The sequence below is a fragment of the Haliaeetus albicilla genome, chromosome Z, assembly GCF_947461875.1.
Source record: "Haliaeetus albicilla chromosome Z, bHalAlb1.1, whole genome shotgun sequence".
NCBI classification, from domain to species: Eukaryota; Metazoa; Chordata; class Aves; order Accipitriformes; family Accipitridae; genus Haliaeetus; species Haliaeetus albicilla.
Genome location: NC_091516.1, coordinates 45,877,740 through 45,899,474, shown reverse-complemented (window position 1 = coordinate 45,899,474; position 21,735 = coordinate 45,877,740). Strand labels below are relative to the sequence as shown.

Sequence of the window (21,735 nt, the reverse complement as noted above, 5' to 3'; positions counted from 1 at the left end):
GTTCCTGTTACTTAGGTGTTCAGGCATTACTGGTAAGGTAATTCCTCATTCAGAATAAAAATGACTCTTTCTTATTTTCATATTTCATTATTTATTTACATAGAACTACACTCGTTAGCCATCCAATAGAATCTACTTTAGTACAGGGAGACCAAGCCCAACCATCTAATTTGTGTTACACAGTAAGACAGGATGTATCTTTCCCTAGTTCAGAAAAGACACCTTACTTAAAAACTTAACAACTTAAAGTTGTTACATCCTTTTAAAAATAAAGTTGTCACATCTCTAAATAAAGGGGATGTGACATCTTTTCATAAGAAAAATAAAAGGAAAGCTTCTGCTCTCACTTTTCTTCAGTGAAAGCTCAGAAGTGGTTAGACTAGCAGAGTTTATGATTTGCCCTACCAGATGCAGTCTGTGGCAGCTGGTAGTGGACAGTACATCTTGTAGCTGTAAAATGAAGACACTGCTGCTTCTTTTCTATTATCCCTTGTCTGCTTAGCCTGCTTAGTTTCCAAGCTCTTGGTCTGTTATTATATCTATGTTGAACCATTTATGTTGAAACATACACAGCAAATCCTTGATTCTACTTGAGGGACCTTTATCCTTCTTATTAGAAACATTTTGTAGGTAAAGAATAAAACTAAATACAAGTGGTTGGGAATGAAACAAACCAGGAGTCTACAAAACAGAGCACATAGCTGTACTGCAGCAAGCCAGACTGCTGACATGCATCTATTACAAACTGGAGTAAAGCATATCCTCAGACAGAATTTAAAATTTACTCCTGCCAGATAAATGGTTCCTTCAACCTTTCAGCCTGCCAAGCACTAAATTTCTACCCAGTCATCACTGAGCAATAACTATTGAATTCTAGATAATTCATGCAGTTCACAGATCCAGCTTTGTAACAAGTTATTGAAAGCAAATCAATTCAGTTTCTCTAAGAGAATGAAGTAAACTGAAACCTGCAGAAAGCATACTCCAAAGACTGGTCTTTCTTCTCTTCACACCATATCATATACCCTACCCTCAAAGAAATCCCCCTTCCTTCAGAAGAATCTGCAATAAAATATTCCCTTCCAAAACAATCACAAATTTAACATTTCCCAAGTTCATCCTCCTTTTTTTCTCCTGATTACTAGCCGAGTTCTCCAAAGACAAATAACTTTTCTTTAATCATACCAGAAGAAAGTTGCCCCCTTGTGCATATACACTGCAATACAGTCCTTAATTACATAATCAGAATGTATTTTTCCCAAAGGACCCTGCTTCATTCAGCATACAAGATGGAGTGCACTCGAGGAACGAACTAAGGATACATGGTGATTAAAGATCTATGCGCTTTTTTACAAGGTTAAAAGGAAAAAGAAAGGGAAACAAAATTGAACAACACTCTACAGAAACAGATTCTACCCCAGGCTCTGCCACTGAGTTTCCAGTTGATACTAAACAATCTTTTAACTCAAAATTTGTCCACTTTGTCCCTCCCTATGCATTTCTCATTTTCTGAATGATCAAATGAAGATTCTGGCTCTGATCTGCAAAAGTTCTCGCAACACAATGATGAATAAAACAACACATACTTAAAGCACGTGAAATACTTCAACACCCTGAAGAATTATTTCTAGCTGTTTGAACTGAAGCAAATTTACTATAATAGTAACACTTTAGTCTCTCACAGTCTCAGTACCCTATCTGTAAAATGGGAATAAGAACTTTTGGTGTTTCTGTGAAAATCAATTTGATTTTATTAATTTGAAGGTCTAAGCCACTATTGGCATGGGTGTCTTGGAGGAAAGCTAAGAGGAAAGTAGTAATTGCTTATGTAGAAAAACATTTGAATTCAGGAATATGGCCTATATCATGCAAACATGTGAGGAAAACAATACACTGAAAAATTATTTACTAATTGAGTTTCTTCACCCTGCAGTAAGCAAGGAAAGTCCTGTGGAAAAAATGTTATATATTCAGTAATAATGATATTATCATTATGTTTATACCTGAGAATTAAATTATTGATGCACAGAAAACCTGTATGATACTTTCCAACATTTAGGCACTTGATCTTTTATTGTAACTTCAACTATTTTTGACTTCTTTGCATGCAATGTGGACACACACATGCACAAGCCGTGAGAGAAGTTAACAAGAGTCAAAGAACTTCTATTTGAAATGATGCCTTTATACATATTGACAATTAATTCTCAACTAAGAGATCAACTTGAAGGTTAAAAGATTAAAAAAAAAAAGAGCTGTGTAAAACCAGACCCCTAACCAGTTACTCTAAGCAAATGCAGAACAGCATAAAAGGGAAAACCAAACTTCTGATCATGAAGAAGGCCAAAAAACCCCCTTACGGTTAGTGACATTAAATATTACTTGGAACAGATGTTATCAAATGCATGTAAAGATTTACATCTGTCTTAAACACAGACTCATATCAAACAAGAACCTTCAAGCAAGTGAATTTATTTTTGAAGATATCAAGGAATTTGATTGCCTAGTGAAACCTGATTTTTACTCTAATACAAAGCAAAGAATAATGTTTAATAAAACATGCAGTTGAATTTTCAGTATTGTACCCTGCCATTAAATATGCAATTGTCATTTTTAAGTTGAATGACTGCTCCTCTTCTTGGTACACTAAAGCGTCTAACCTGCTGAATATCTGTTGTTCAACACACACGTGAAAGTGGTTTGCAAGTTCTTCATATGTTGCAAGTGGTCATTTAAATACATCTACTTCAGAATGAGCCAAAACTCTATAGTATGTCAAATTTTGCTTAGTACTACTAAGTAGCACATAATTTATTGACATGAACAGGGTATTGGTTCTGCCTGCATACTTCCTCAGGGAATGGCTTTCCAGCAGCCTAGTACAGTTACGTGATTTTTCCAGACAAACTGGAATTCCATTACTATAATTTACAGTGCTTCAAAATCTGCTTAGATGAGCAGAGTTGTTAGACATAGTTTAAATCCAGTTGACCTATGTGGTACTTTAGCATATGATTAAGTGCTCTGAAAAGTTTGTTTGTTTGAAATAAGCATAAATATTAATGCCTAGTAAGAATATTGCAACGCAGAGCTGTGAGTAGCGGTTATTCTGGAGTTAAATGTGTACACTGCTTGTAAATAAACTGTTTCTCCTCTTAGTACACTGTGTTGAAAATGTAGAAGAATCTGTCTCAGTTAGAGCTCCTTAAGAGGGAATTAAATACATTGTAATGAGATATAAAACCATTATGCCTAGATTACTCCTTCACATCAAATCTAGATTTGAAATGAAAGTTATTATCTGCTGTTTGTTTGAGCTTATGTCTGTCTAAAACTAGCTTGGTTGCCCTGATTGCATTCACCTTAGAAAAATATGTCACAAATACGAGACAATGACTTACAAAACTGTCCTGTTTGCACATGCCTGAGTGACTACATCTAGGTCAGTCTGCTAGGCCAAATTATTCCCAAGCATTTATTTAGGCTACACAGCTTCACCTATATGCACATAACATTCCCACATGGCAAGATATCAGTATATCTCCACTCATGCCTACGCTAATAAAACACACAGGGACTGCTAAATCAAGATTTAAGACAGAGAAAGGCAGGATCTAAGGCAAAACTCACAAGATTTGCTCTAAGTTTGGCAAGTCTGTTCTGGGCCTTTTCTCACTACCAAGTCATCAGCACCTTTCTCATCTATCGTGTAGGGTTTTTAAGCTCTGCCTGCCATTTACCTTCAATGTCCACACAAACCTCATTGAGCAAGTATGGTGCATCAACCTATGATCTACAAGGTGGGCGTAGAGAAGACAAAGCTTTTACCAAGTAGAACTTCAAGAGACATCTAGAAAAGCACAAGAGACAGCTAGTGAATCTGCAAGAATTTGGTCAGAAAGAAAGAGTAAGTTGTTGTCCAAGTAGTTTTGAGTTGGCAGTTTTTGAGCCTATATTCACCATTGTTAAAAAAATTACAGGTACACAGGCTGATCCCCTCAGCTTCTGTACCCATAAATTTTTGGCAGAAGGTTACATTCCTGAGCCAGTTGTTGGAGCTGGTGCTATGTTCAATTCAGCAACCTGCATTTTCTGGGCTTTTGTTGCAATCCTGAAGCAGGCAACACTAACCTTCAAGGGATGAGCCGCACAGCAGTTTGATACTGCATGGTTAACATGATTATAATTACGGTCCGTGGCACCACCTGAAATATTTAGTGTAAGGGCCACAGAATTCAGGACACATATCCAACACTGCCAGCCCATAGACAAGAAATCCAGTGACTAACACAGGGAGCCTGCTGTCACAATCAAAAGAACAGAGTGAAATGACAGCATTGTCTCAGCAGAAGTATTCATGCATACTTACATTAAGCCTACTGGCTGTAAACAACACTCGTGTATCAGTATCAGAACTCCAGTAGCTGTCTCCTGTGATAAGCTAGCACCTGTTCGAAACATGGGGTAACAACTACAACATTGTCAGCAGCACTGCCTTAACTCTGTTGCTCTGGTGCCTAATGTTGTTCTGTACAATCATCAAACCTATTGGAAATAGTGGGTCCTTAACTTCTGCCAGGTGACCATGAACTAGGCCTTCAGGCATCTCCATACACACCAGCTTTGCCTTCTGCACTGGCAGGATTATCACGATCTGCTGCATACTTTGTAATTCACATGAGGAACGGCAAACCCATCCAACCTGGTGGCTTGCAGGTTCATACATTGTTTCTGGACAGTGATCCTCCTCAGGAGGGCATCTCATAGGATGGATATGTCTCCTTGCCAGCACTTACTACACAATAGAAAAGGGTGGATTTGTGGAAAGAGGGAGGAAGGCAGAGGAGGAGGGAGGGAAGGAGGGGGAAGGCAAGACATGGAATTGTTCATAGTCCAGCAAAATGCAATCACTTGCTTCACATATCCAGCACATCCTAATGCCACCTATGAATGATACCTATGCAAGGAGGTTCACCTTTCTCTTCCTTTCATGGCTCCCCAAAGGCAGGACCCTCCATTCCACTTCATATTCCTCCAAGCGATCTGGACACAGCCTCTCTTCCTTGAAAAGCTAACAGCAGGACCAGTCACGTAAAAGGTAGCATTTAGATGTCACAAAAAAGAGAGAAAATTATAGTCTTTCCAAGACAGAAAACCCATATATTGTTATGTGCAACTATTTTGTTGCTTTTCCAAGTGCCAAAGTGTACATAAATTTGCAATAAAGGGTGAAGAAATATGTTGGCAGTACTGCATCAGTGTTCCATGGATAGCTGTTTATCCAGTGAAGGGTACTTCCCTCTTATGTTACTAGGATCAGCTCACAGAGCTTGCCCACTGTGAAGACCAAGTCTTTCTTCACAGCAGTTTCACTGCATGACTGGAGGGGTCCACTTCTGGGTTACACTGGCCAAATGACTTGGAAAAAAAACCCTCAAAGAATCCCAAACTAAACATGTTTCTTGAATGCTTGGCTGATAAGGAAGAGGAAGCCTGGCTGATTAGAGATCAGTTTGAGAGCTGCTGCTGAAGAGAAGTCCATGCTGGCTGACAACAGACAGGTAAAAAACCAACCAAACAAAAAAACCAAAACCAAACCAAAACCTTGGGCTACCAGCCAGCTCAGCCAAGCAGCTAGTAGTAGAGTGCTAGGGAGTATATTCTGGAAGGAACATTTCACTACAAGGTGGGCACCTGGCTCTGGCTGGTAACATCAGTGGACGGATGCTCTGTCAGTGTTGATAGTATACCCGCAGCCACACAACTGTGCCAGATGTATCTGTAACATTATCCAGAAGTATCCTTGGGATAAAAGCTTGTGAGTCCTTCTGTTTTCATCATTGTTGGTACCAAAATACCACTTCTCCCATTAAGAACATATAGGCTGAACATTGACTTTGCTTCTGTATTTCAGGACTTTCTGCATTACGCATGAGAAAGTGCCATCTTCTTGCCGCAACCACCAATGCTCTTGTGAAAGTCTTGCTGTAGTCAGTAGTTTATTTTGTAAACTTCAAGCTAGTACAAGTAACTAGAAAATATGACTTCACCATGTCCATAAAGTTCTTATAGCATACATATTTCATCCCTATGATGTCTTACTGAGATCAAGTAACACCTTAGGTACTAGATTCCTGATTGCTAGCTAGGGAGAAGAGAGACATGCATACCTTAGAGGCTTTGCTGCAGATTTTTTTTAAGGGGATGTTATTATTTCAGTGTATGGTCACAGAGTCCCTGACAAGTCTGCCATGCAGATTTCTAGGATACATGTCAACAAGATACGATTTTGAAGGGTGCAAAGGACATTATTGGCACAAGCAATAATGATCAAAATAGTCTATTATCAATCCAAAATGGTCTTGTTGGTGAAAGGCTAAGCTTGTACAAAGCATGTACTCTCTTCCTTCCGCTATTAGAGTTGCAACTTCACTCTGAAGCATAAAGTTTATATTGCTTCCTCTACATACAAAAATGTAGTCCACTGTCAGTCTGTTACTTTAAATGAAAAATATCCTTCAAACCAAATATTCAAGTCAAACCCTGAAAATATCAACTATTATCACCTTGCCGTTTAACTAGAAACAGATTTTAAGAAGCTGTAGATTTAACTTTGCTAAATAAAACACATTCACAGTACCCTTCTCTTACTTTTGCCCACTGGAGAATGGCATGTATGCTACCGAACACTAAACCTGTGTTTGCTGTGAGAAAAGAAACAAAATGACAACCCTAAATGTTTCAACAGGATTTTGGTCTAAAATTTCATATTCAAGGCAAGTCTCACACTTTGGCATAAGGCACGGTTACTTTACTAGTGACCGTTAACACCCCTTGTACTCAAAAGCACAGCTGAGGGGACAGAACAGTGACAACTGCAACATTACCCAGCTAGATGGCCTGAATCTTCAATCCTAAAATTTCCTTTTTCTGGGAGAACTGTTTGGTTAAAGTCCTAGATTATGAATCAGAGGGGGAAAAAAACCTCAAAACCAAACCTTTGCGACTTGCAAATTTTAATCAGAATTTTGCCCTTTTATGATTTTAGAAAGAAGACAAAGCTGAATCCAACATGGGAATTTTTTTGTTCCTTTAAAATTTGAAATGTTACGAACAATTTTTTTTGTGAGTTACGGTATCTAGCCGTGCAAATGGGAGAACATTATCTGCAGTGTTATAAATTGAGAAAAATATTTCAATTCCACAGGTACTGAAGACAGATATATCTGTACCAAGGACAACATAGTTTATATTCGAATAGCAAAATTAAGAACAACACATTTTATAATTAACAAGTTCTTCATATGTCCTACTTTAGTTTTCTTTTTCTTGAAACTTGTATCAACACAAGTGAATTTAAGGGTTTTTCTTAAGGACAGCTAGAGTTGCCACAGTAATCAATTAAAATAATAATCACTCTCTGCTATCTATATGTAGAAAACTATAAACACTTTAGTTACATCAGTATTGCACACTGAAGCTCAGGTATTTCTGTATTGTTAGTAGAGACCATATAACATTGCAGCCAGAATCACCACAGCTGCTCAGGCAAACAAGCCCTGTTCTCATAGCACCTCCGGGAAAATGAATGCTGTCATGTCCTAGCTTGGACTAAACAAAGCTCTAGAACCTCCATCCTGCTTGCAAATGTAAAGCAGATGTGTAGTTATTAATATTTAATTTAGAATCCCATTTTCTGCATGTTTACTTTCTAGCAGTGAACAGTTCCGATGCTGCTACAAAATCTAAGGCCCTAAATCAATAAAAGTTATTTAGAGCACCACAATTGAAAATATGACAACATCTTATCTTCTATATGGGTAGGGGAGGAAGGAAAAAGGATTTAATTTCTTATGTTAGTAAAATTCAGAAAAAGGATTGAGTGCAAATCACGGAAGTTACACTTAAGCCTCCAATCACTGAGCTAACAGCTAAGACTTCAGACCATCCACTTCCATCTCCTATGGGGGAAAACTGTGCGTAAGGGGGAACACCAACCATTATTTTGACAGCTGCAAATAGCAGCAGAAAAATTCAAACATGCATGCTGCACGCATAAGATGCATAAGTGATTAAGGCGAAGTATTGCTTCAGCAGGAAAAACAAGTTGTTAACTACTGCTGTCTGAGAACTAAATCTATATGGTGTAAAACAGCACTTCACAAATATCTATGCATCCAAATAAGCTGTCTTGGATAAAAATAGGCATGTTAAATAGGCCAGATAGAGTACTGAGCTGATGCAGATAGTCTGCATTCAGTATTTAAGTTGGCTTATTCCTGGCTTGGTTTCTTTGCATGGTCCAGCATTGCCATATGCCCAGATACAACATGCATAGAGAAGTTTTAAGATTATATATCATTTAGCATGCTTAAGTACACTTTAATCAAAAGCTTTTACTGCAACACTACTGGGGTAGATTGAAAGCCTTTTACATTGTGCTAGCAACCACACAGAGAGATTAGTGTGTAGACAGTTGATTCCCCATTAGTCCTGTCAATAAATAAATAAAAAAAGGCAGTGATCTTTTGCAGGGATAAGGATATGCGGGCTATGTACACTGATAATCACACACATACTTTCCATTGCTGCCATCTCATAAACAGCACCGTCTTCTCTTTTGAACACTGCAATTCATGGAGCCTGTGAACAAGCCAGTTCGTTTCCAGAATGAAATGTATTACATACCTACACTATAAGAGTACTACAAAATAATTTGAGGGTGCTTTATTTAGACAAGACTGAGGGGGAATATAATGATCTTGAAATATATGGCAGATCTGCAATAGAACAAAGCTCGTACCATTCACTAAGTGTAATAGGCTTAGAATTACTAAAAACAAGATTTAGACTACACATCAAGAAAAACAAAATTAAAAATCAATTTACTAGAAAGGACAGTAAGCTTTGAACTAGATTTCTCAACTTACCTAAACAATCTTCATACTTGGAAGTGCAAGACTAACTTTCAGAAACATTGCAACAATGTTGGTATATTTGTTCGTGCTTTGATCAGTAGGTTTAACGTACATCTTCACAAAACTGTGTTTTCTGTGTTTAGAAAGACGAGGGGCCTTTGGACTCTATCAGAGTACAGAATAAGAACACCTGTATTTGATCTGAACAGAAATCCACCTAGCCATGCATCTTTTCTTGGTCAGTGGCCAACGCAGGTTCAAGAATAAGATCAATGCAAATGTATTGCACTTCCCTGCAGAATCTCCAGGTTTCAAAACATTTGTGACATACAGGTTTTTGAAAGTGCCTAAAACTAGGAATTTCATAAAGATTCCTCATAAATATAATTTACCTTACTTATAAGCTTTTTTGCTGGAATTTTTTTTTTTTTTAAAGAAAACGCTGTGGAAGCGATGAAGAGTCTGTTGTTAGAAATTAATAATTCTTTGTACAATGCACGATCCAGTTGGATAGCTGTTGAACTGACACTGGCTTTTCCTTAAAACATGAACAACGAAAAGCTTGGGTGAGAATGTGTACTATTTCATCCTCTACCTTTATGGATCAGGTTTTCTGAAGCTACATTGCATGAATCTTTGCTTCTATTAAACAGAATGAGGCTTAGGGAAGAAGATCAATAAACAAAGTGCCCTTTTGGAATAACAGTTCAAAAAGATCTCTGGCATAAGTTTTTTGAACTCAGACCATGTCCTTGCCATATACAGAATCATAGAATATCTCGAGTTGGAAGGGACCCATAAGGATCAAGTCCAACTCCCTGCTCCTCACAGGACTACCTAAAACTAAACCATAAGGCTAAGAGCATTGTCCAGGCTCTCCTTGAACTCCGACAGGCTTGGTGCCGTGACCACTTCCCTGGGGAGCCTGTTCCAGCGACTGACCACTCTCTCGGTGAAGAACCTTCTCCTAATGACCAATCTGAACTTCCCCTGACACAGCTTCATTCCAGCTCCTTGTGTCCTACTGCTGGTCACCAGAGAGAGGAGATCAGCACCTCCCCCACTGCTGCCCCCCCTTGAGGAAGTTGTAGACTGCAAGGAGGTCAGCCTTCTCTTCTCCAAGCTGAACAAGCCAAATGACCTCAGCTGCTCCTCCTAAGTCTTGCCCTCAAGATCTTTCACCATCTTGGTTGCTCTCCTCTGGGCATACTTTAATAGTTTGATGTCATTCTTATACTGAGGTGCCTAAAATCGCACATGGTACTTACTCCAGGTGGGGCCACACCAAGGCAGGGTAGAGTAGGACAATCACTTCCCTCAACTAGCTAGTTATGCTGTGCTTGATGCACCCTGGGACACAGTTGGCCCTTTTGGCTGCCAGGGCACACTGTTGACTCACATTCAACTTGCTATCAACCCAAATTCCCAGATCTCTTTCTGCAGGGCTGCTCTCCAGCCTCCCCTCCCCCAATTTGTACATATAGTCAGGATTACCCCATTTCAGGTGGAGAGTCTGGCACTTCCTTTTGTTAAATTCCATAAGGCTGGTGATTGCTCAGCTCTGCAGTCTATCCAGAGTTCTCTGTAAGGCCTCTCTACCATTGAGGGAGCGCACAGCTCTTCCTCGTTTAGTGTCATTGGCAAACCTATTTAATGTACATTCAATTCCTGCATCCAGATAATTTATAAAAACGTTACATATATTGCATATTGTACAAAGCATACTGTCATAAGCATCCAAAAGGTTTGTGCCAAAAGCATAAGCCTTTTGGCTTATACTCTTCTGATGGAAGAAAGCAGGAAATCACATGCAGAAGATTTCATGATTCAAGAACCTCATTTGAACTTCTCCATCCATCCTGGTATCTTCAAGAAATCTTCTCATTTTACTGTGTCTCAAAATATGAATGCTTCAAGATGTAAGCTAAACAGTGCAAGCCACTTGGAATAGATGAGCAGCTGCGGACACATAAAAATCACACAAAAATCTCAGAGGACAGCACTCCGGAGAGATCTGGGTCAATTCTGCAGGGGTTTAGCAGTTAACAACTTGGAACATCATCATCAGTAGTATCATGACACAAAAAGTTTGTAGCAAACAGCAGTCTATTCTAAAACTATGAAGCAATCCACTCACGCTGGTTCTTTAGAGACCTGGGTCTTTCAGTTGGCTGATATATTGGAGTCCTTTCCTGGCTCTTCCTGGTCAACAACAAAAATAAAAATGCTTTCTGCCTCTTCTGACTCATGAATTTCTCATTCCTATACCCATTCATAGTATCTGAGGGTGTATACTCCATTATCCTGTCAAGGCACTGAACTAATACCTTCAGACTTGATCAGGAACTACACATTCTTGTACATGCTATGTCTTGAATTGCACTAATGAAGAAAAAAGTCACAAAGCCCTAACAAACAATAATAGATATACCATGACAGCTTTAATACTGTAAATTTGTAAAGGTACCTTTTAACTACCTTTTTTCTTTGAATATTCCAAGCTTTTTCTCCACATTCCATTTCTATCTCCAGAAATTCAAGTTATTGAAGAAATCTAGCCTCTCCCCCAGCTTATTTCCCATTAAACTTGGGCTATCTCATATCCCTAAGGAGCTTTATTTCAACACATCAGCTCCCATTCTTTACTCACCTATTAACATCTTGACTCAAACGGGAATAAAACTTTCCATGCATGGCTACTCAGTTATACATTTCATAATTAATTGTCTCCATCTTTTTAACCTTGTGTTTTACATCAAATTGTAAAGTGGTAAGTACACTTGATATAAACTTTAGTCCCATTTACACACAGGTCAGTTACTGGCCTCTGGGGTGGCATACTCTTCCCAGAATTTTTGAAAAAATGTTAGGCTACCATAAGAACAGCTTATCAGCCACAGCTGGAAATACTACTGATGGTGTTGCACATATCAACAGGGGCTGCACATAATTCAGAGCAGATTTCCAACTGTTAACACTAAGACACATATAACACTGGTTATTTTTGACTAATTTTGTGTCTGCAAAAGCAATGAGAGCCAATTCAGCTATTGAAATTAGATATGGTCTGAACGAGGCTGAAGAAGTTTACACCATGGGCTACGTAGTATCTGGCATACCAGAAAACAAACCTGTCACAACTTATAATTAGTTGTATGACTGCCTTACAGATCTTTATCTTACAAAATATATCCACATAATTTTTGAGGCATGAATCCAAGAAGCCCACATAATTGTTTGGAAAATTTGTTGGTGTCCCCCTCCCCCCCCCGAAAATTTGCTTAGAAATGTAAATAACCTGTTCTATTTTGTTTTTCCTTCAGGAAAATCTGAAGATTTACTTGCAAGAGATGCAAGAACTTACAAACTGAGTGTTTGCATTTCCAGTGCTTCTACCGTACTTAAACAGTTCAAGTATCTATGCTTAGCAAGCGTAACAGCTGCTCAGGATGTATTCAGCTCAAAGCCTACAAAGATTCTACAGAATTAAAACAACTAGTTCTAGGATGTCAGGAAAACAGTCTCTACTTCTACAGCTAACATGTGACACCACTTGAAAAATTAAAGTCTAAAGAAAGACTGCAATTACATTTAGTTTTAACACTGATGGTCCCCTTTATATATGGGAGCTACATGCTTTTGCCTTTTGCTATTCTTCACTATGTCTCTAAATTCCCCAACTAAGCCCCTCCGAAAAATCAGTGCTGTGTTTTCATTTCAATTTTATCTTTAAGTATGGGCAGAAAAAGTTGGGTACAAGAGGAGAGGAAGCAAAATAAAGACTTGCATCTATTGTAAATACAATATATTTCCTGGCTGTGTGTGGCACATGGGCAACTGTAGATGAAAATGACCTTGGGAGGCTGAGTTGGCATCCATTACTTCAGACCTCATCTGAGTTGTTACTAGGGCAAGTAAGTAGGTTTTAATATAGCAAACTGGTTGGTACAGAGTTAAAAAAGTCTACCACAGACACCCTCCACACCCCATCACTGTAGAAATAACCTCAAAGACAAATAAGCATTCCAGTTTTGTTCAAACAGCGAGAGGGGACTGAAGGATCAGTAAAAATAATCCCTCTTTCCCCATAGCCCGTAAGACAGGAACTTTCAGGAAACATAGCCAGCCCCACCAATACTGCTATAGCAAGTTTATGCCTAGATACACACAGAATTAGCAATACATTTACACAGTAATTTTAATGAACTGGAATTTGAACATTTTGTCTGCATTGCCAAGATTCCTGTGGAAACTTCAACACTTTTTAAAAAAAATTAGGTCTTCTAGGTCTTAAATCTTGTTCTTTTCATTTTTATGGCACTAACTAAAAAATAAATGTAATTGCTGGAAGCCAACTACATTCATGTGAATATTACTGCACATTTCACAGTAACAGCTACTTCTGATGTTACTTTCTCATTTTAAAGTTACAGCAAATTTAGTAGTTGACCTAGATTGTTTAAAGAGCACAAAATTAAACAAGGCTACCCAAAGGCTTATCTCTACTTTACCACAGGTCTGAACATCGACACCACATGGACTACACCAGCAGCACCCTGAAGTCAGTAAGCAACAACTGTTCACACAAGTTGAAATGGACCTCACAAAAAAATTGACTCAGTTGTAATCAGTAGTCTTAACAGCAAAAAGATGTTGCAGTACTGTGTTTTACAAGATTATATTAACATCCTTAAAATCTAGTGTTGAAGTATGACACTAAATGCTAGGAACACTGTAAACAGTTTTTATTTGTTCACTGAAGTTTATACAAAACTTTTAAATTCAGTTTAAAAAAAGTCTCAACACAAAAGGCAGTAGTTTGGCTTTTTATTTGTAAGGAATAAAGCATCTCCTCAACTAAAATCACGTTCTAACAATTCTGAGGAGTCCACAGAGCATATGCTTACTTACAATTTAATATCAGCAAAAAAATTTGTTAACATTCCACATCACTGTAGAAAAACTGTATACCACACTTATGGCATATAAGATTTAAAACAGGGTATTTTTTGCTTGTTACAAAAGTAATCTCCCTTTCAAACAGGTTTTCATTTTAATGTACTCTCTTTCTGTAGACTTTACATTTAGAATCCTCTATATACAAAAAGGTACAACAAAATGGTACAGTATTCATTGCAACAAATTAAGGATGCCATAATATACACAAATTAAATTAGTCCCCCCAACTTGCATAACCTCTTGCTTCTTATTCCTCCCATGAAGCAGCCTCCTTCTCTGGTTCTAAGATTAAGTTCTTTCACTGAAAGGCACGTACTTCTCTACAACAGAAGAAACAGATGCATTAATCCGAAATACCCTGTTTCAAGGGGAACTTTAGCCTACATTTTTTGAAGATCAAACATTACTAAAAAACCCATAGAGATGTAACATTTTATTATTAAATTTGCCTGTAAAAACTTGTAGTTACCATATTACTGTGAAGTAAAGTGCCATAAAACTCCATCCATGTAAACCTCCCAAATAGAGAGACTTACAAAAAACCCTGGGTTTTTACCATGTTGGATATATTTTCGAACTTCCAAGGCTCCTGAGTTCCTATTCAAACTTTGGTAACTCTTGGTAGCATTCTGTAACTGGAATGCTATCAAAAACAAAGTGCTTTTCCTTGTGCCTTGCAGTACAGCAAGTAGTTTGTGTGTAAAGTCATTTAATGAGGATTGTAAACTATTAGTGTGATATACCTTTGAAAAACAAGGACATGATATTAGGATACTATACTTCAGTTGACATGTAGGTAAAGTTGCATAGTGAGAAACTAAAGGTTAGAATTTCAAATTTTGACATTTAATAGTATGATATTGAACAAAATGGCTAAAACATCCCATTCAGGTAAGCTGCCCAAAACTGAAGAGGCACAGAGATTAGTGACATGGGTGATGACGACAGTGGGAGTACACTTAAATTGTATCTATGTTACAGAAGGCACTGTGGACTTCTTTTGATATAGCTCTGAAAGAAAACAGTAACTCTTGGAAGTAATAACCATTTCAGGACACCAGTATACTAACACTGCCATGGTGGTTTTAGGAAAAAAGACAGTTTCTCTGCCTAGCCTTAGAAAGAGTCAAATAGACTTACCAGCTAACCCCAAACAAGCCTATAAGGATTTCTAACACATGCATACTGTGCTGTAGAGTATCACCTTAAAAAAAAAAGAGCTCAACTGTTTTAGTCAAAAAAAATGAAAGAAGAGTGGATACTACTTCAGCCTATTAACAGATCACAAAGAAAGAAGAAAAAAAGACAACTATTTGCTAGATAAAACAATACTTATATAATTTATTGTCCATAACAAATGTATATGAACCCACCAGAACACATAGATTAGAATTTCCTGTAACTGCATTTAGTTTTTTAGTGCCTTCCATTTTAAGTTATGAGCGTAAGAAACTGATGAACTGAATAAGCTCACTGTTGACTGTAGTTAAGCAAAACTGCAACTGTGATTTACTTAACAAAGGACTAAACCCCAAAATCATTAAAGGTCCCTCTTCCTTGTTTCCTAATTAGTTGCTCCAAGCCTGACTGCTATTTATACCACCTTAAAAAACCCAACCAAGCATACCTCTGAATTCTGCAAATGTCAGCACAAAGTGTAATGACATCTCCTGAGAATATCTGGGTACCACTATCATCAAGTTGTCCTCAGCGAGTCTGATTACTTATGCATTTTTTACTCCCTTTGGTCATTCTCTGTTAAGCAGTGACATGAAGACTGATTAATAAGCTTCAAAGCAGATGCAAAAGACTTAGTTGAAACACAGGGAAAGAAATTACATGAAAAAAGTACATTCCCAATTAAGGATTTTTTTTTTTTTTTAAATTACTCTACACTAGTTTTCAAACTTCTCTCCCAGCAATTCCATTGCTTTGCAAAGTTTGGACAGTATTTTATCAAGCTGTTCTAAAGAGATCTGCGGAGTGCATTCACGTTGTTCAGCACTGTTTTCCTCCTACATACAAACACTGTTAAGACAGACAGTAACTTTTAAAATTTTGAGAGCTTCTCCCCATAAAGCAGAACACAGCAAGCTCTCAACATACATAAACAGGGTATGTTCGCATTACTGACTAAACATAACTGAAGTCCTTGTTTTCACAAGCTCCCAATATCAAGATAATGACTTTGTTAATTTAAGCACTTACTGCTGTTTCAAGATAGCTCAGAAAGTAACATATCCTTCCTTTATTATGTATAGTTATTCTCTTCTGAAGTTACTACTTCTCATTTGTTTTGTCAGTTTTCCTCAGCAAGTTAACAGAAGTGTGTTGAAATTAAGTTTGGTTGGGTCACTCAATTGTTCCAATACAATTACTTTTCTTGCAATTTGACCAAAAGGTTGACATTATCATCTCTTCTGTGAGCAAACGTCAAATTTTAGGTCATTTTGCAGCCCCATAGCGCAGAAGTAAAGGTATGCCTACACCACAAGTTACATCAAGCTATTTACTCCAGACTATGATGTGTTCAAACATTACATGCCACTTCCCTCCACTTTTTCTGGGCTCTTTGGACTCTAGATCAAAACATCAGGTATTACTTTTCCAGCTGTAGCTGCTGCTTTTAAAATCAAATACGACTTATCTAGCAGAAGTTCTTTCATCAACAAGATACCACACTGTGTGAGGAACTGTATCTATTAAAATAAATACTTGATTTATCTTAAAATAGCTAAGCCATCAGCTACATGAAACACTACTACTGTATTCAAACTGTTTGTATCACGTCACCCAAAGGACTATTTTTAAAATGGTCTGGATCAGTAATTTACTTTCAAATACTTCCAAATTGCCTGGTATAGCTAAACTAAATGATGATTTGCTGCAGTACTTCAACTTAAAGAGGCGCTAAGTATTTGGAAATTAGGACAGGGTTTTTTTTGGTGTGTGTTTTGTTTTTGTTTGCAACTACAACACTAATAATGTGAATTCTTTTGTAGTTATCACAGTTAAGGGCAAGTGCGGTTCAAAGGCTGCTAGCTATAGTTATAAAGAGTTTGCTTTAATGCAAGTTAATATCTTCATCATAAACCTAATTAATTTCAACCACAGAACCATAAAAGTGTAGTGGAAAAAACATTAATTTAGGACATAATTTGACAAAATCCATACTGGGACCAGAGGTAGGGCAATCTGTAAGGCAACCACTTCATTGAGTATGAGTTTGAGATAAATTGTGAAGGGGAATGAATAGAGTATGCTCTACCTGATTGAATAACCATGATAGAAATATATACGATCCTTGGTACAGTCCTATTTAGATTTTACAAGTTCTCAGCTTTGTCTCTTAGATTGATAGGCAGTCAACAAGCATATATACACCCCAGCATCACCCAAGAATATTTGTGTGGCAAAAAGGGGAAAGTAAAATAAAAATAAGGACCTCAGTCTAAACCATACTTCCTTTTCTTACTGTTTTCACTTTTCTTTTGCCCTTATACATCCTGTCAGGGACAAGAATGAAATACCCAAGAATGAAGTAAATGAAGTATGTAAACCTTGTAAGAACAGTATCTACCTGCTTTACATACTTTCGTTACTCCATAAGCCACTGCAAGACTATGATTGCAAAATGGATTTGTAACCATTTAAAAATACTGTGCATATTAGCTACTTCTACCGTAAAATACTTGAATGAAACCTTTTTCTCCCTCAAACTGAAGTGTTTAGAAATGTACAGGGGGAAAAAAAATAAATCAGAAATGTGCCCTCTGAAAACCTCTAATATCATTTTACTCAACTTTCCCTCTAGGGTTTTCATTGCTTCTATTTAAGGAACACAAAGAAGGTTAAAGACACAGACACAATTACTTTGACGCTTTGGGGCTGTTTTGTAGCTTCAGACTTCAAAAACACAATGTTGTTTATCTTAATATACAGTAAGCTTCAAGCTACAAATTTTAGATTTATCTCCAGAATGAATTAAATTCAGACAGCAACCTACTAAGGTAAAAAAGTAGGGTTAAAAAAATGCATGCTGCCATTTCAGTGTCTGGAAAGCTTAATCTAATCTCCCCAAAATTTCCAAAATACGTACATTGGAAGTTATTATAAGCAGTTGAAAAAATCAAAACACCTATCTACATGCGTAAGACACATATTTAAATACCACTTATTAACACAGCCTCCTCTGTGCTAGAAGACACAGTGCATATACCTATTTAACATAAGAATATAGTCCCTTCAGATAAAATATGGCTTCTGAGACATAATTAACTCCTTGAAATTTAACAACAAATACAACCATGCTTAATCTCCAAATAAGCATACAAAAGTATGAAGTAACCTCTATCACTTGAATACAACATTATTGTTGATAGTATACTACTGTTTGTTAATGATGACTAGCCATATTATCATGTTCACTCCTAGTAAAAAGGTTACTTGATACTCCTGTAAACAAACATTTATGAGGAGTATCATGTTAACTGGTTATCAAATACCTCAGTCTAATAAGTATGCTGAGTTACAAGTTAAAAGATCAAAGAAACACAACAAGGAATTCCAGGATATAATGTGACAATTACCTATTACATAATAGGCATAATTTATACTGGAACAAGACTAGTAACATGGGGTAACTGTAAGGGCCACATGACTCTCTAATACAGGGGAGCGGTAAGTGGAGATATTCCAACCAGTTTCTTCTAATGTATGGGGGAGAAAAAAAGGAAAGAGTGACTTTGACTTATGAAAAACATTTAATCTGAAAGATTCCCCCTAAGGACACAAAGTTAAAAAAGACTGAATATTTCACTTCAAGTTCCAGAACTGCATCCAAAGTTGTTTCCTGATAAACACCAGAACATCTGACTTACTACTCCAATACTTTAATTCATCATGTTTTTGAGACATCATGTATTGCATCTGTTGAATTGTTTTGCTTGAGACTTAATTCAGTTTCACATTAAACAGTGTTGAATCAATTACTAGCTGTGACTGGCAGAATTCATCATTTTATCTTTTCTGATACTTGACAGCAGTCCTCACTATGACAATTCTATCAAATTTTTTACTATGTCTTTGCATGTGTAGTGTGATGGCATTACTCAGTAAGAAGACTTTTTTTTTAAGTTTGAATTGCATAAGTTTAAATTGATCATAATGTTTAAGTGTAAGGACAATAACGAAATACAAGAAAATTTTCCTGTATCTATATATAGTTTCAGAGAGTGACTTAAGAATATGAACCTTTCTATGCAGCAGTACCAAATCTAAAACTTGGTGCAGGATCATCATCAACTAACTGCTGACTACTTTAGCAATGAGAAAGCAGAATGAAGCTGCTAGAAGACAAACTCATAGGACAGAATAAACAGGAAAAATTGAGGAATCTCCAAAATAAAAAATAAAAAGAAAAGAGGTAAGAGATAGTTGTCAACTTTAACATAAGCTTCAATAATGACACTGTATTTGTAACAAAATTATCCTACCTTCCTCTCCATTTCTCTGGAACTCACATGCTGAAGACAAATGGTGTTTATCTTCTTGCCCACTAAATTCTTGCCCATTTAAAATTCAAGTGATCTTGACATCCCTTCTCCAACTACATGCATATGAAACACAGTAGTGAGCCTTCTCAGTGAAGATGCTTATCATCCATACTCCTTCACTTTTATTGCTAGAAGTACATTTGGCTTCTATATACAAACCTTCGAGGATGATTGGCATCAAATAGTGTTGTATCATCATCATCATCTTGATCTAACGGGGTCAGCTCCATATTTTCTATGTTTGTATCCAAAACTCCGTATCTTCGAGTTTTTCTGTGTTGCCTTCTGAGCCTGAAATGTATTTTAAAACATTTCTCTAAGTTCTTCTTTGTTTTCTATTCCAACAACACAAGAAAACTATCCCTTAAAATACAGCTATATTGATACTTATCATAAATTTAAAAAACTTATAGTGTATGTAAAGTGTACACACTTAGCTCTATGAAATTCAGAGGTCAGAGAATTCTAAGTGTCAAGAGTTTAAACGAAATGATTAAGGCCAATAAAAATGTCATCTGTAGTTTTGTATGGAATTACTGTAGTGAATACAAAAAGCCTATACAGGGACTTGGCAGCTAAATGCAAGAGCCAGGTAAAAATACATGCAAAAGCATACTTCTAGCAGATCCTACAATGAGAAAAAAATTGTCTTGCCACATATTCTCTATGTGTTTTATGCATCTCTATAGAACAGCAGATCAAATCAAAGAGAAATTCAACAAAGGTTTAGCAAAGACGTAACACCAGTCATGGGTGACACTGAAACTTTTCATTATCATTTGTGAAGTCTTTTATACTATCAAGTCAAAAATATTTATAATTACACTTTGGAATAAGAAAGAACTTGTAGAATCAATGTCTTGTATGCTTCACAAAACATGGAAGGAAGCAGAAGTAATTCACATTTCAGGATTAAACACAGTGCTTATCGTAGATGAACAGACTGCATCAGCTTTTCCTACTTTCCGTGGCTTCTCCGTGTGGGCCTGGGTCCCATGTGAGCCCCACGCACACTAGACTGCTCCATTTGGCTTTGCAGAAGTATTCCTATATGCATCGAATATACCTTGCTCAAGTCTTTTAGGATCGGGAACTTGGACCACTAGCCACTCAGCAAAAACTATGCAAAGCCGTCTTTACAAAATGCTGACAGAGTCACTTTCAGCTACAGTATACTAGCAAACAGCAGCTACATGAAAGCTATTGGACTTAAAATAAAAAGAATATGCTTTCTAGGCATTCGGTGCTAAACTCAGAGGTGGCAGTAGCCCTTCCTTTTAGGAACTCGAGAATTTACAAATCCAAGCTAGGTGCGCCTAGTAAAGGTGCCTACAACATTCAGGAAGTTCAATACTGGATATTTCAGAGCTAATAATAAAAAAAGATTATTTATGTATAACATATGGTACTATAGTATGTACTATGATACTATGTATAATATATTATACTATTACCATACTGTGCATAATCAACTCTGAGGCACCACTTTAACCACCTTGTAACAGATGTCAAATATGACATCGAGACTCTCAGCTTCAGTTTCTGTCCTGAACTCTGGTGTGCTTAAATAATTTTTTTTAATATGCTTCTTGGAAACAAAGCATATTAAATATCTTTTATATTTAATATTTAAATATTAAATTTAATATTTTTCTATTAAATATCTATCTGAAGCATATCTTCACCGTTTCACACCAGGGCAGCTTTGAAAGAACACACAGCGGCATCCAGTCTTGGTTTAGACTATAGTCCAGTGAAAGAGACCTCCTTTTGGAACTGAGAAGCCAATGTAACCTTGTTAGGATGGGAAGGGTATAAAATACAAAGTGCTCCAACTTCGGTATTATAAAAAGAAATAATGAGCATGATCATTTCCTCTGCCCTAGATTATGATTTGAAAGAGCAGCAACTGTTGTGCCAGGCATTTAAGTGCTTTAGCACAACTTAAAGTACCTACCTTTATTGTTTAAAGCTAAGGCTAATAACAAAGAAGCAAATTTCACCTATTGGTTCACGACAAAGTTCCTTCCATTTTCTTCCTTCTTTTCATCTGGCCTTTAGTCCTCAATATAGAAAGAAGTTGTATACTTCAAAGCACCAAGTATGAGAAAATTTTAAAGCTTTAAGAGGAAAGTGTGATGAACAATATGGTTGTTTCACACATACCACTTCTTTTGTTTTGTTTTTACTACAGTAGAAGCTAAGCAATTGGCTCTAGGACAAGCACTCCCAGATATTCTAGCAGACTCGAAAGAATTCCGAACACAAATAAAATAGGAAATGAAGGAGAGGCAGTTCATTCT

The 21,735-nt window shown here is 37.0% G+C and overlaps 1 protein-coding gene across 2 annotated transcripts in view; it reads right to left on the bottom strand.

Moving 5' to 3' along the window:
• Positions 1-21,735, bottom strand: part of FAM174A (family with sequence similarity 174 member A) — a 52,400-nt gene that overhangs the window by 23,180 nt on the left and 7,485 nt on the right. The window contains exons 2-3 of one of the 2 annotated variants that reach the window (XM_069777585.1): positions 19,592-19,723; positions 13,733-14,197 (exon numbers count right to left, since the gene is read on the bottom strand). In XM_069777585.1, coding sequence (XP_069633686.1) covers positions 14,176-14,197; positions 19,592-19,723 — 154 coding nt within the window. In that variant the 3' untranslated portion in view covers positions 13,733-14,175. Of the gene's footprint in view, positions 1-13,732; positions 14,198-19,591; positions 19,724-21,735 lie in introns of those variants that run through there. The other variant, XM_069777586.1, reaches the window with a different exon arrangement.